The following is a 15,389-nucleotide window of genomic DNA, read 5'->3' on the forward strand; positions in this document are numbered from 1 at the left end:
CACAGACATCTCTGTGATCAGCTCTGAGGGTGGCAAGAAGATGTGCTGGAAATTCTTCCATGATTTCTGAGCCTGTAGTTCAGGAGAACTCTTTCGTCTGGGTTTCCAGTTTTTGGTGAGAGCAGGCTCCTCTCCTAGTCTTTTCTTTTGCTTATGGGTTTCTTGTCTGGAACCTTAGGTATCTTTCAGTCATTTCTTTTTTTTAAATATTTTTTCTTTATTGATTTGAGAGGGAGAGAGAGAAAAAAACATCGATGAGCGAGAACATCAACTGACCGCCTCCTGCACGCCCCCCGCCTCCCTGGGGATTTGGTCCACAAGTTGGGCATATACCCTGACTGGGAACTGAATTGGTGACCTCTTGGTACAAGGGTCAATGCTCAACCAGTGAGATACGCTGGCTGGGCTCTTTCAGTCATTTCTGTGGGCATTCTTACAATGTGGCAACTATACTTTCCTGTCTTAAATCTTCTTTAGCCCTGGGATATCAGGGTCTGCCATATTTAGGGGAGATTCTTTTGGGTGTCCCAGAATGTCTGAACTATGGGAATCCTTGCCAGAAAAAAAAAAGTTTTTATCTGGCTTTTCTTGGGGTAAAGGTTTGAAAGTTTTTTAAAGGCCCCTTTGAGAATAGCTTCCTACTTGCTGTAATTGTGTCTCTACCCCCAAAGTAGATAGGTAAATAAACCTTGATAAAATTAATTATTAGAAGGATTTTATTACCTCTCTATACCCCAAATAAAACAAAACTGTGTTCCTTGAATTTGTACCAATTAGAACAGTTTTAGTTAATAATAAAAAATAATCCTTAATAAGAAATAATGCTGCCCCCCCCCAATACTTTAATGAAATGCATTGACCATAGAGGGAAGGTCTTAAAGGATTAACTTTCAGAGCACACGAAGGCTTGGTAGGGAACATTGGATAAATAGCTGACAGTATATGGGCACAAGAGATAGAGCCTTAGCTACCACTTATTGCCCTCACACTGTTTGGATCTACCCCTTCCAATATCCCAGCCATGATCAAAGTGCTCATTTTAAACTGTTGTCTCATTGCCCAGCTGGTGTGGCTCAGTGGTTGAATGTCAACCCACGCACCAAGAAGTTGCTTGTTTGATTCCCAGTCAGGGCACATGGCCAGGTTGTGGGCCAGATCCCCAGTGGGGGGTGTGCACGAGGTAGCCAGTCAGTGTTCTCTCTCACTGATGTTCCCTTAAAAAAAAAAAAAAAAATTAATTAATTAATTGATTTGTTATTGTTGGAAGTATTTCAGATATCCCCTTTTTATTCCCACTGACTCCCTCCTTCCTACTCCCACACCCCCTCCTGCCTTCCCCAGCCTAGTATCCATGTCAGTCTTTCTCTCTCTCTCTCTCTCCTTCTTCCTTCCTCTCTCTCTAAAATCAATAAAGAAAAAAATCTAAACTGTTGCCTCATTACCATTTATCTTCAAAACACTTCTTTCATTTTTTTTATTGGAGTATAGACTTACAATATTATATTCATTTCAGGTGTACAACATATTTGATATTTATATACATTATGCAGAGATCACCATGATAATACAGAGTTATTACAGTATTGTTGACTGTATTCTCTATGCAGTCTGTTTCTTTACTGTGACTTATTTATTTTATAACTGGAAGTTTATACCTTCTAATCCCCTTCACCTATTTTTCCCATGTTCCCATCCCCTGTCCCTCTGGCAACCACCAGTTTGTTCTGTGTATCTATAAGTCTGTTTTTGTTTTGTTTTGTTTTGTTTGTTCATTTGCTTGTTTTTTTAGATTTCATATATAAGTGAAATTATTTGTCTTTGTCTGTCTCATTTCACTTAGCGTAATACTCTCCAGGCTCATTTACATTGTTGCAAATAGCAAGATTTCATTCTTTTATATGGCCGAGTAATATTCCATTGTATATATGTACCACATCTTTATCCATTCATCTATCAGTGGACACTTAGGATGTTTCCATATCTTGGATATTGTAAATAATGCTGCAGTGAACTTAAGGGTGCATGTCTTTTTGGATTACTGTTTTCTCTAAATAAATACCCAGAAGTGGAATTGCTAGGTTGTGTGGTAGTTCCATTTTTAATTTTTTGAGGAACCTTCATGCTGTTTTACATAGTGGCTACACCAGTTTCCATTCCCTCTAACACTGTATGAGGGTTCCTTTTTCTTTACATCCTCACCAATACTTATTTTTTGCCTTTTTGATAATAGCCATTCTGACAGGTGTAAAGTGGTATCTCATGGTTTTGATTTGCATTTCCCTGCTGATTAGTGATGTTGAATATCTTTTCATGTGCCTATTGGTCATCTCTATATCTTCTTTGGAAAAATGTCTGTTCAGGTCTTCTGCCCATTTTTATTTTTATTTTATTTTTTTAGAAAGAGAGCTAGAAACATCAATATGAGAGAGAAACATTGATCAGCTGCCTTCCCAACGTGCTCCCCCCCCCCCCCCCCCCCCCCCCGGGGATCAAGGGGATTGAGCCTGAAACACAAACATGTTCCTGACCCGGAATCAAACTAGGACCTCTCAGTCCATGGGAGATGCTCAATCCACTGATCCACACTGGACGGGCTGTTCTGCCCATTTTTAAATTAGATTGTTTGTTTATTTTTTTTAAATCCTCACCTGAGGACATTTCTGCATTTATTTTCAGATAGAGCTGGAGGGAAGGGGGGAGGAGAGAGAGAGAGAAACATTGACGTGAGAGAGACACATAGACAGGCTGCTACCCACACGACCCCAGCTGGGGCTGGGGACAAACTGCAGCCGAGGTACATGCCCTTAGCGGGAACCAAACCCGGGACTCTCGTCCGCGGGCCGATGCTCTAACCGATGAGCCAAACCGGTCAGGGCTGGATTGCTTTTTTTGATATTTGGTTGTATGGGTTCTTTATATACTTTGGACGTTAACACCTTATTGGATAAACTATTTGCACATATCTTCTCCCCTTTTCGTTTTATTGATGGTTTCCTTTGCTGTGCAAAAGCTCTTTAATTTGGTGTGGTCACATTTGTTTATTTTTGCTTTTGTTGCCCTTGCCTGAGGAGACATATCCAAAAAAAATATTGCTAAGACTAATGTCAAAATAGCTTACTGCCTGTGTTTTCTTTTAGGATTTTTATGGTTCCAGGACTCCTTTCATTTTAATGACTTCCCAGGGATAGGTGCAGAACTTGAGCTATAAAGAAGGAGGCATTTTAAGTTTCAGTACTCATGTACACATATGTGCAGCTTATTAGGAATGGGTAAATGATAGATTATTAGAGATAGTACTGTACTGGGCCTCTGGGGACCTTGGTTTTAATTTTACTTTGACCAATGATAAATGGATAACGTTGCCAGACGGTGATACAGCGTTTTCCTGAAATTTTGAACTATCGGGTGTACACAGATAAGGTGATAATTATTACAATGAAGGTGATACTAATGATGAAGCATGGATCTCAAGGATCAAATTAGTGATAGGTGATACTGAACTGTTCATCACTTTTTTTTTTACCATGGTGTGATCATGGTTTGTGTTTGCCAAGTAGTTAACAAAGAAAAGTCCAGCCTGTACTTTTGCTTTATTCTAACCACGAGGGATAATGGTAATATGCTTTTCTATAAAAACATTTTATGACATTTTGGTTCTAACATTTTAAATATTAAGTGAAATTATCTTGTATAGAATGTTATTTCTTTTGTAGGTATTGTTGGTGAAGCAGATGAAAATGGAGAAGATTATTATCTTTGGACCTACAAAAAACTTGAAATAGGGTTTAATGGAAATCGAATTGTTGATGTTAATCTAACTAGTGAAGGAAAGGTGAAATTAGTTCCCAATACTAAAATCCAGATGTCATATTCAGTAAGTATTGAAATAATTGTATACAGGGAGAATTGTATGTGACCTCATATAAAAAATTAAGTGTTTTTCTCCTTAGTAAATGAAAATATAGCTTGAAATGGGATGACAAGAAATACTATTAAAACTGCATTTTTCTCAGTGTAGGTAAGTAAGCCTCTTAAAAGCAGGGAGAAGAGTTGCTTCAGGTCTGCAGTATCGGATACCAGTTATGCATTTGCAGGGTGTACCGTTTGCTACAGCAAAGTTTACCATTGTAACTGGGCAGCTAGTTAACCTAGCCATGTATTTTCATAGTTATGTTTTTAGATTGCAGTATTCCGTGTTCTTTTTTGTTTTTACTGTTTCAGATAGAGATGATGGTTTTAAAAGTATTATTGGATGGGTAGAGTTGACCATATTTGGCTCTATCAGTTGGAATAAGATACTCCTGCAGAGTAAGAGCAGAGTCCTTTATAACAGTCAAGTTAATTCTGTTCCATTGCAATTAAAACTAGTGGAAAGGAGAAATCTAATGTAGCTAGCTTCTCTCTTTGCTTGTTTTTTTTTCCCCTCTGATAACTGGAATGAGTCAATTGCTAGTAGCTGATTTTGAAAGTTTTTCAAGCTTTTGCCAATGTACCTAGTGCAAATCATATTTGCATAACTGAAATAATGAAGAAATTTGGTAATTGTAATAAAATTATTGCAATCTAAAGATAAAGAGGTACAGATTCTTATTTTAATTAGTCTAATCAATTGAGTTCTTATCATTTTTATCCAGAGTATATAAGTCAGCAATAGTTCATAATTGTTGAAAACTGAAATGATCCCTCTAAGTAAAGTTGTAAGTTTTGTTATTACACAGAGAGGAAAGTTGGTTAATTTATCATACATGTTTTAACTTCTGAAATTGGTAGTAATTTTCCACCATTTCTCTAGTTTCTTATTCTAAGTGTACAAATCTTTTCAAATTTTGCTCAGAATTTTATCAGATTATTAATTTGTTTACTGCCCATGATTTTCAAATAAAAACATCTTTTTCAGGTAAAATGGAAAAAGTCAGATGTAAAATTTGAAGATCGATTTGACAAATATCTTGATCCATCCTTTTTTCAACACAGGGTAGGTAAATTGTATATTTTAAGATATTCATTATGTGCTCTAGTCAGTTTAACAAGTATTAATGAGCATCTGCCATATGTAGGACACTGTGCTAGGGCTGTGGATTTCAAAGATTTAACTAATGAGCTCAGTGTCATAAGGGTGATGGGAGGAGGTTTGGAGGGGAAAATCAGAGAACAGTTTAGGACATGTTAGTTTTGCAGTGTGTATAAGACATCCATATAGAGGTACTGACTAGCTAGTTGAGTATATCAATCTGAAGTTCAGGAGAGAGGTCTGGGCTAAAGATACAAATTTTGCAGCCATTGGCATGCAAATAGTATTTAAAGCTCTGAGACTGGATGCAATTACCAGGGAAGAGTATGTAAAAATAGAATAGGACCAAGGACTGAGCCCTGGGAGCAGGAATAAAAGTTTGGGGAGAACAGAGGAAAGAGAAACCAGCTAAGGGCTCTGAGGAGATACCAGTAAAGTAAGGGGGAAAAGATTGTATGCTATTCCTGGAAGTCAAGAGAAGAAAGTGTAGCCCTGGCCGGTTTGGCTCAGCGGTTAGAGCGTCGGCCTGCAGTCCTGAGAGACCCGGGTTCGGTTCCCGCTAAGGGCGCGTACTTCGGTTGCAGTTTGTCCCCGGCCCTGGTCGGTTGTGCGGGTGGCAGCCACTCGATGTGTTTCTTTCACATCGATGTTTCTCTCTCTCTCTCTGTTCCTCTTCCTCCCACTCTACCTGAACAAAAAAAAAAAAAAGAGAGAGAGAAGAAAGTGTATAATGAGGGATAGAGAAATTAATTCTGAATTATTGCTGATGAGTCAAGTAAGATGGATTCTGAACATGACTATTGGATTCATCTAGAGTCTTTGGTGAACTTGACAAAGTGGTTTTGGTGTGGTGGTGGGGCAAAATTTTAACAGACGTGGTGTAAGGGAGAGGAGAGGAATTGAAGATAGCATGTTTGGCTATGAAAGGGAGCCAAGAAATGGTGCAATAGCTAGTGGAAAAGATGGAGTCAGGAGATTTTATTTTTGAGATTTAGAAAAATACTTATATGTTGAATGGGGTTCAGTCGATAGTGCAAGATGGACAATAAAGGAGAACAGGGGAGAATTATTACAGATTTTCCTTAAATAGGCAGGAGGGGATGGGATCTTTTGTGTAAGTGCATGGATTATTTCTAATACAGTGACTACAAGCACAGGCTTAGGAGCTTGAGCTGAATACAGTCTGTCTGCCACCTACTGTAACCTTTGTCAAATTACTCAGTTCTTTACCTTCTGTCTCCTTAGTTGTGAAGCAAGATTATAATACCTTGCAGAGTTGCTGTGAAATTCCATTTGGTAGTGTATATAAAGTACCTAGTTCAGCCCTGGCCAGTTTGGCTCAGCGGTTAGAGCGTCGGCCTGTGGTCTGGAGAGACCCGGGTTCGGTTCCCGCTAAGGGCATGTACCTCGGTTGCAGTTTGTCCCCGGCCCTGGTTGGTTGTGCGGGTGGCAGCCACTCGATGTGTCCCTTCACGTTGATGTTTCTCTCTCTCCTTCCTCTCTCTCCCTCCCACTCTATCTGTACAAAAAATGGAAAAATATCCTCGGGTGAGGATAAAAAACAAACAAACAAATAAAGTACCTAGTTCAGTGTTTGACACATAGCAGCTCAGGTGCTCAGTAAGAGGCAGCACTGGGAGTGCAGGTTGCTGTTCATCTCCAGTGTTCTAAAATTCATGACGAACCCGGGCTGCTGCCTTAGGTGAGCAACGCTAGAGGGTGCTGGAGTCAGCAGATTGTGAGGTTGGTAACCCCTTCGTGACATCTGATTCCTTTATTATTCTTAAGAAATATCTTCGTTGGTATAATAATTTTAAAATTACATTAATTTTTTGAACAGATGGATATTATAAAATGTCAGGTTATTAGTAGTACATTATAATAGGTATTGATTTGAGTTCAAATCTTTGATTGGAAAAGAGCAGAGTTTTCTTACAAAGTTTAGCATTATAATAAGAAAATCTTATTACTAAATTGTAACTCTGCAAAATTTTTTTCTCTTCAAAAACTTCATAAATTGACTGAAAGCAGACATGAGTCATATATAATTTTTTCTCTCTTTTTCTTTTTTGAGTCATTAGTTTCCCAAGGTGGGAAAAAATCAAATCTTGGGAAAAGCCTATAATTATAGACTGCTTTTACAAATTTTGAATGTTAGTTTTGTGATACACTTAAATTTATATAACCGTTTTTGCAAATATTTCAAAATATAATGCATTCATTGTTTTCTTTATAATATCAGTAGGTATTCAGTAAGTTGTTGAACGAAGAAAGACATATCTCATGAAGAGGCAGAGGCAATTGGCTGTCTCCTGTTTTTCAGGGAGAGCCATAGAGTTTATCACTTGCCTGAATCCTCAGGGTGGGTAACAGCCAGGACTATCTTTCACCCTAGTGCACAACTTAGCATTTTAGCCCAAGTTAAAATCTGTTCTAATTGGCCCTGGCCAGTTTGGCTCAGCGGTTAGAGCATCGGCCCGCGGACCAAAGAGTCTTGGGTTGATTCCGGTCAAGGGTTGTGTGAAAGACAATCAATTGATGTGTTTCTCTCACATCGATGTTTCTCTCTCCCTCCCTCCTTCTTTCCCTTCCACTCTATCTGGAGATAAATGGAAAAATATACTCAGGTGAATATTAAAAAAAAAAAAAAAATCTGTCCTAATTGTACAGTACATCCTTCATGTTAAAATGTTTATGTATGTACTTGTAGAAGTTTAGAGCAGCAGGAGGATATCTATGAATAACTGGAATATGTCAGTGAGAGGTGGTTTTATGGAACAGAGGGGTTTTATGTGTGTGTGTTTTGAGAGAGGAAGGGAGAGGGAGAGAGAAACATCGATGGGAGAACATCAGTTGGCCGCCCCCTGCATGCTCCTCATTGTGAATTGAGCCCACAACCTGGGCATGTTCCCTGACCAGAATCGAACCAGCAGCCTCTTGGTGCATGGGTCGACACTCAACCCCAGAGCCACACCGGCTGGGTGGAACAGAGGGCTTTTGAGTTGAGCTTTAAACAGTAGGTAGAATTTGCAGAGGTGGACAGAAGTAGATCCCATGTGAGGAGGAGTTATGAGCAGGCTACATAGGTGGAAACGAGTATGCTGTACTTGTGGGTCATTGAGGAAGAATAGGCCTGATTGGAATATAGGGTACAATGGAAAGAAAGGTTAGCTAGAGAAAGTGAGGTGGCCATATCACAAAGGGTACAGAATATTAGGGAAAACGGTTTAGATTTGATATGTGAGAAAATAGGGAATGTCACTGTAAGTTTTAGAGTAGCAATATATGAACGTGATGTTTTAGAAAGATTCTCTGGGTAACTTTTTTTTTTTTTTTTATCCTCACCCGAGGATATTTTTCCATTTTTTGTACAGATAGAGTGGGAGGGAGAGAGAGGAAGGGAGAGAGAGACAGAAACATCGACGTGAAGGGACACATCGAGTGGTTGCCACCCGCACGACCAACCAGGGCCGGGGACAAACTGCAACCGAAGTACATGCCCTTAGCGGGAACCGAACCCGGGTCTCTCCAGACCGCAGGCCGACGCTCTAACCGCTGAGCCAAACCGGCCAGGGCTCTGGGTAACTTTTTATAGGAAAGATTGAAAGGAAGGGGAGAGACCAAAAATGAAGGCCAACTAGGAGGCCATTAGAATTATCAGTGTGTGAGGTGATGACATGGGAATGGAGAGGAAGGGATAGATACAAGAAACATTTCAAAGGGAACAAAAGCCCAATAATTATTACCAAGGAAGGATTAAGGAGAAGGAAGAGCCCTGGCTGGTTTGGCTCAGCGGTTGGAGCATCGGCCTGCGGTACAGAGAGGCCCGGGTTCGGTTCCCGTTAAGGGCACGTACCTCAGTTGCAGTTTGTCCCCGGCCCTGGTTGGTCGTATGGGTGGCAGCCACTCGATGTTTCTCTTCACATTGATGTTTCTCCCTCTCTTTCTTTCTCTCTCTCCCTCCCGCTCTGTCTGAACAAAAAATGGAAAAATGTCCTCGGGTGAGGATAAAAAAAAAAAAAAAGGAGAAGGAAGAACCAGAGATAATTTCGGATTTTAAAAGCCAAATGTCAGTACCATTAGCAGAAGTTAGAAATCAGAAGGGAGTCGTTATATGTGAAAACAGAAGATTAATAGTTTACTTTAGGGCAGTCTGAAGTTCCAGAAAGACATTCAGGTGGAAATGATCATAGTTAGCATAAGTCTGAAACATGAATGGGAGGAAGAGGGCTAGAGATTTGGGGCAGGGTTGAAGCCGATGGCAGAGGGTGTTACCATCATCATCCGATGCTAGTGAAAGTTCTGAGAGCCTGGCCATTGTGGCTCAGTGGATTGAATGTCGTCCCATGGACTGGTTTGATTTCTGGTTTAACTGTCGGTCCGATTCCCAGTCGGGACACATGCCTGGGTTGTGGGCTCGATCTCTGGTGGGGGCATGCAGGAGGCAACCGATTGATGTTTCTTTCTCACATCGATGTTTCTGTCTCTCTCTCTTCCTTCCCCTCTCTCTATAAAATCTATAACAACAGATTTAAAAAAATGTTTTAAGAGCCCAAGGAAGTCTGCAGAGAACCAAGACTGAAGCTTTTGGAATAGTGCACAAGGGGTGGGAGGAGTAGGCATGGAGGATGAAAGAGGAGAAGCAGCGGTCATGAAGTAGGGTGGCAAAGTGTCAGCAAAGATCGAACATGGTCAGGAGAGCAGGGAGAGTGGGGGCAGCTAATTGACTGGAATCAGTTTAGAAGTTCATTGCAGGTTTTTGAGAGACATTTTGTGGGGCAAAGTGAGATGATATTATGTTTAGGAGTAAGTGAGGGAAGTAGAACCTGTAGTTTCCTGATTTGAAAAGTGTTGGCATTGAAAGGAGGGGGTGAGAAGAAGATTAAAAGAGTGAGTAGGCAAAAGATCAAGCAAACACTTTAAAAGATAATAGTAATAACACGTTTTAATTTTTTTTTTTTTTAGTGTTTTATTATGTCAGGTACTATGCTGTATGCTTTACATTTATTATCTTGCTTAAGCTGTATAACAACCCCAGGGAGTAGGTACTGTTTTAGGTAGGGACTTTGGAGGTTGCTGATGCTGGAGAAATGTGTAAGTTTAGGGATGCAAATTGAGGGGGAAAACACCTCAAGGAAGAGATTAGAGCCTAGTGAGAGGATTGATTTAAGAGGAGAAACAACTTCTAGGGGATTGATAGGAGGATAAATACAGAAAAATAAATAAAATTGGGAACTTGAAGAGAGAAGAGAAGTTTTGGATCGGTTCCTAAGGAATTTGGGGACTTGAAATACAAAGGCATTACTGGACAGTGCTGTAGACCTGGTGGAAGCCATGTGCACTCAGTTCTGAGAAGTACTCAGAGACACAGTAGTAGTACCTTGTGACCAAGTGAGCCAGAATCTTGACATAATTTTGTGACAAACACGTATGTGAAATCAAAGTCAAGAGCCTTGGGAACATTACGAAATTATGGGTTACCTCACTGTTCTCTGCACCATGGGGAGTTAATTTGGAAAGGAGTGAATAATGATGGCAGCAGAATGGAGAGGGCGAAGTGGAAGTGAAGCAGGTGATTCAGGAAGGTGGCTGCCAACTATGATGGTTTAGTCTTGGTGCTCTAAAGAGAGTTTCAGGTTGTTGCTCAGTTAGAGGGAAGGGAACTAACATTATTCACTGCTCTGTGCCAGACACGGTGCCAAACTTATTATATGTTATTAAACCATACAAATCACGAGATAGTATTATTTCCTTCATTTATAGGGAAATTGGGGTTACAAATATAGCTATTGGCAGAGCCTGGGCTACCCAGGACTGTTTGATTTTAAAACTCCATGTTCCTTCTCTGTAATGCTAAATAGTCTATGTTATGCTAGCCAGATTGTACTTTATTTGTATAATAAATTTGTGAAAATCTCTATAAACAGTATCATGTTTTTAGTGCATCTGAAGCTTACTGTAAAGAATGCCAATTCCTTTGTATAGTGAATACTCATCCTCATTGTATCGAAGGTCATCATGGAACCTGTGAATTTTGTGACTGATATTTTATGTAAGTAATATTTTATTTTCTGTTATTTTTAGATTCATTGGTTTTCAATTTTCAACTCCTTCATGATGGTTATCTTCCTGGTGGGCTTAGTTTCAATGATTTTAATGAGAACTTTAAGAAAAGATTATGCTCGGTACAGTAAAGAAGAAGAAATGGATGACATGGTGAGCAGACATTTTATATTGTACTTATAAAAGCAGATTAACTCAGCATTATTTGGGATGTTGGAATGTAGGTCCACAATCCTGAGGTCAGATGAGTTTCAGAATTCAAAATTTTTAGGTTTTAGAAAGGTCTAAACTCTTGGAGGGGTCTCTAATACCATCTTAATTTTTTTCCATCAAAACATAGGAATGTTCGCTCCAAGTGGGATAAACAGTATAAATAACCTGTTTTTACTTCAGTCCAAGTTTTGCCACAAAATAAAGATATATCAAACTTCTGAAACAAACTTTCAGTTTTCAGAGCTTTTTATTTCAAAATTATAGTTAGGAGGTTGTAGACCTGTGTTGGCATCTTTCTAATACTATTAAATATTGCATAAAATTCAGAGAGTGGACAGAAGGATTGATTCACATTTAGTTTAATAGCTGGGGGAGGGCCTTGTTTTCTAAATTCTTTAAAATATAAACAAATGTAAGTGAGAAAAACTATTATGTAGAATGTTAATGGCTATTCTATGTAGATATACTCCATCATTAAGTATGTTCGGAAACAAACAGATTTAAATTTTAATATGCTAATTAATATCAGAGGGTAAATAAAATATTTGGTGCTTCTCAAACATATCTGACCAGGATCTCCCCCTAAAAATCAGATTATTCAGAATAGTATTTAAAAATACTATTATTTAACTATCTGATATTTTCCCCATGTATGTTTTCTTAGATTCCAGGCTATAAAGGACATTTCTAAATTGTTAGGGCATCTCATACTGATTTGATACTCTTCTTTTCCACCTGGCCCCTGGTCATATATGAGCCACAGTCACGATGTAAATGGCAAGAGCAGTGTCTGAAAGTAATGTTAAGAGAGTCGATGTGCTAGTCTCCTAATTTGACCATTTCTTTTTGCTCATAGACCATTTTCTTTTTTCATTCTTTGAGATTTTTCTGAGCACAACCAGCAATCACATTCCTGGGCCTCAGTACAAGTTATTAAGGCAGTGATTATTTTAAATTTGAAATTTATTTTCTTGATATTTGAACCCTTTTAAATAGCTATAAGTTTGGAGCGAGGAAACTTATAATTATCAGTATAATTTTTCACCTATTTTCTGTATTTTAATTTCATTCTGAATGATTTTCTTTTCTGTCTACATATTTATGCATATAGGATAGAGACCTGGGAGATGAGTATGGATGGAAGCAGGTGCATGGAGATGTATTTAGACCATCAAGTCACCCACTGATATTTTCCTCTCTCATTGGTTCTGGATGTCAGATATTTGCTGTGTCTTTCATTGTTATTATTGTTGCAATGATAGAAGATTTATATACAGAGTAAGTGCTTGTACTTTATTACTTTTTTGTTCTTTAATCATTGGAACCTTTAAAGTCAATCATAATTAATTACTTGCTTATTTCAAGTCTTAGAATTTAAATAGCATAAATGTCATTATTGCAGACAAATTAAATAATGAACAGTAATCTTCAGGTGTAAATATATGTTTCTGTTACATGCTAAAACTTGCTAGTCTTACTGAACATTTTGGTTGGTAATAAAAGTTATGTCCCATTAGAAGTATGAGCAGAGTTACTTTGTAGTCCAGAACTGTTTGACAAAATGTATAGGCATTTAAAAATTTTTTTTTTTTTTTTATCCTCACCCGAGGACATTTTTCCATTTTTTTGTACAGATAGAGTGGGAGGGAGAGAGAGGAAGAGAGAGAGAGGGAAACATTGATGTGGAAGGGACACATCGAGTGGCTGCCACCCGCATGACCAACCAGGGCTGGGGACAAACTGCAACCGAGGTACATGCCCGTAGCGGGAACCGAACCCGCTACGGACCGCAGGCGGACGCTCTAACCGCTGAGCCAAACCGGCCAGGGCTAAAAAATTTTTTTAATTAATTATTTTTTGTTATAGATGTCCCCTTCCCCCAGCAGACACCCTCCTTCCTATCCCACCCCTCCCCACAAAGCATTGTTGTCAATGCCCATTGGTTCCACATACATGCATATAAGTTCTTTGGTTTATCTCATTCCCCCCCACCCGCCACTCCCCTCCTCTGAGTGTTGTCAATCTGAACCATACACCTTTCTATGTCTCTGAGTTAGACATTTTTTTTTTTGAAAGCCAAAGATCCAATTAGTTCTTCATAAGAACCACAGGCTTTCAGTTACTGAATGAGTTCTTCACATTTGCCTCCAAAACTGGGAGACTGTCTATAAATCAGAAGAAAACATTGTAAGTAATAGTAAAAAGTGTGTTGGAGAAGGTACATGAGGTTAGGAAAATGATTGGTTAACTTCTTATCCTATTCTTATATGGTTTCTGGTACATTTTTCCTTTGTGGACAAAAGCAGTTGCAAGAAATTCTTGATTTGAGGTTTTTGGATTATAAGAAAAAGTATATTTACAAGGATCTCAGGTCGCTATTTAGTGGTCCTATAACCTTGTGCTCAGAGAGCTACGACCTCAATGAAGCAAACATACCCTGAGCCAGGGTGGCAGACACTTCGCATGCTGCCCTTTGAAGTCTCCAATCAGAATGAACTTGTCTTTGGTTATATTTTATATCTCTATTTCAGTTCATAATGCATTACTTCTTATATATGCCTGGCATTTGGTGTACAAACAATAACTTGTTGCTGGAAGAATGGTTTTTTAGTTGTATATTAAATATTTAATTGTACTTAATTGCTTTACAGTAAGCTCTTTGAAAGCAAGGACTAGTTTTAACTTTGAATTCTCAAAGTACTTAAAGAAATGTGCATGTGGAAGGTACTCAGTCAGTGCTTATTGAACTAAAGTGAATGTGTATTAATCAACAAAGCTATTTTTCTGGAATAGTTTCTGTTTCATTTATTTAATGTAACCTTTGTAGTTTATTTACCATATAAGCTTTAAAATAATTGACCAAAACCTAAACTTCAGTGTTCTTGTTAGTTCATATTTTAGAATATAATATATGTCAGATGAATACAAGAAAAGCATTTCGAATCTACCATGAAGTCATGCTTTACATTAAATACTGACTGAAATTAATCACTACTGAATTAACACTGATGATACAGTCACAGTCTTAGGAGCTACTAGTGGGTAATTTCTCCTAGAAACCAAGTTTTTGCTCTTTTTCTTCTCAAATGTTAGTGTTACAATCTTGGCAATTCATTTTTTAATACAGCAACTCTTCTGATTATAGAGAAATAAGAAACTGTTTCTAACAGATGGTATTAGCAGATAAGACATGCATCATTATTTTAGTCTGTTATTACTATTGATGATTGTTCTATGTTGTGCTTATTTGAAGTGAACATATTCAGTTACTTATATGATCAATATTAAAGCTATGAGTATTATGTTATCACAGTGACTACTATTATTGAGGTTCCATGCTAGGTGCTTTTTGCTGATTAGCTCCTTTGATCCTCACATCAGCCCAGTGAAGAGACTGTTGTTATCTTTATTCTACAAATGAGAAAAGTAGATATCATTCAAGTTAAATAATTTGACTGAGATCACATGGCTCTTTGTAAGGGGTATTAATAAGCTGGGATTTGACCCTTGCTGCTATTACTCCGGAATTTGTTTCTTAATTTGCTATGCTGTGGAAATGAAAGTAGAGATAATAAAAATACCAAGTGGTGAGAATATGAAAAACTTGCACGTAAAATTTGTAAGAATTACTCCGGAGTAGTTTTGATTCTAAAGGAAAAAAAGCAGATTATGTAATATGTGAAAATTACTTTGCCTCAGTGATGGCTATAGCAATCAGAGAAAAAAATATTTAGGTAGGTAGAGATCACTATCAGTGTGAGGTCAAATAGTGTGATATTAACTCTAGAGAAGGCTTAGTATTTGAGAAAGTATGGGTAAGTCTGGTAAAATTCCACAACTGCCACTACTTGAAAGTTTCGATGGAGTAAGGAGGTGGCCAGTGTAGGTAAAGCAATCTCCTTAGATGTTTCTCCTTTTAGTCTTAGAGAGATGAACAAAGAGGACAGTTTCCTACCTCAGCAGATTTTTCAGTGTAGATGAAAATGATCTGTCTTGGCTAGGAAATGCCCATAGATGTTTATGAATGAAGAGGTTAAGGGTATACCTGACTTTTCTGGTCTGTGGGCCAACGCTCTAACCTCTGAGCCAAACTGACCAAGGC

The 15,389-nt window shown here is 38.4% G+C and overlaps 1 protein-coding gene across 2 annotated transcripts in view; it reads left to right on the forward strand.

Annotated features, from left to right (window-relative positions):
• The window catches only part of TM9SF3 (transmembrane 9 superfamily member 3), a 69,923-nt gene that overhangs the window by 21,606 nt on the left and 32,928 nt on the right, over positions 1-15,389 (forward strand). For both annotated transcript variants that reach the window (XM_036265110.1, XM_036265111.1), the window contains 4 exons: positions 3,714-3,874; positions 4,898-4,975; positions 11,096-11,227; positions 12,399-12,565. In XM_036265110.1, the coding sequence (XP_036121003.1) occupies positions 3,714-3,874; positions 4,898-4,975; positions 11,096-11,227; positions 12,399-12,565 (538 nt within the window). The remainder of the gene's footprint in view (positions 1-3,713; positions 3,875-4,897; positions 4,976-11,095; positions 11,228-12,398; positions 12,566-15,389) is intronic.

This window comes from Molossus molossus, unplaced genomic scaffold (genome assembly GCF_014108415.1).
Source record: "Molossus molossus isolate mMolMol1 unplaced genomic scaffold, mMolMol1.p scaffold_m16_p_17, whole genome shotgun sequence".
In the NCBI taxonomy this organism is placed as follows: Eukaryota; Metazoa; Chordata; class Mammalia; order Chiroptera; family Molossidae; genus Molossus; species Molossus molossus.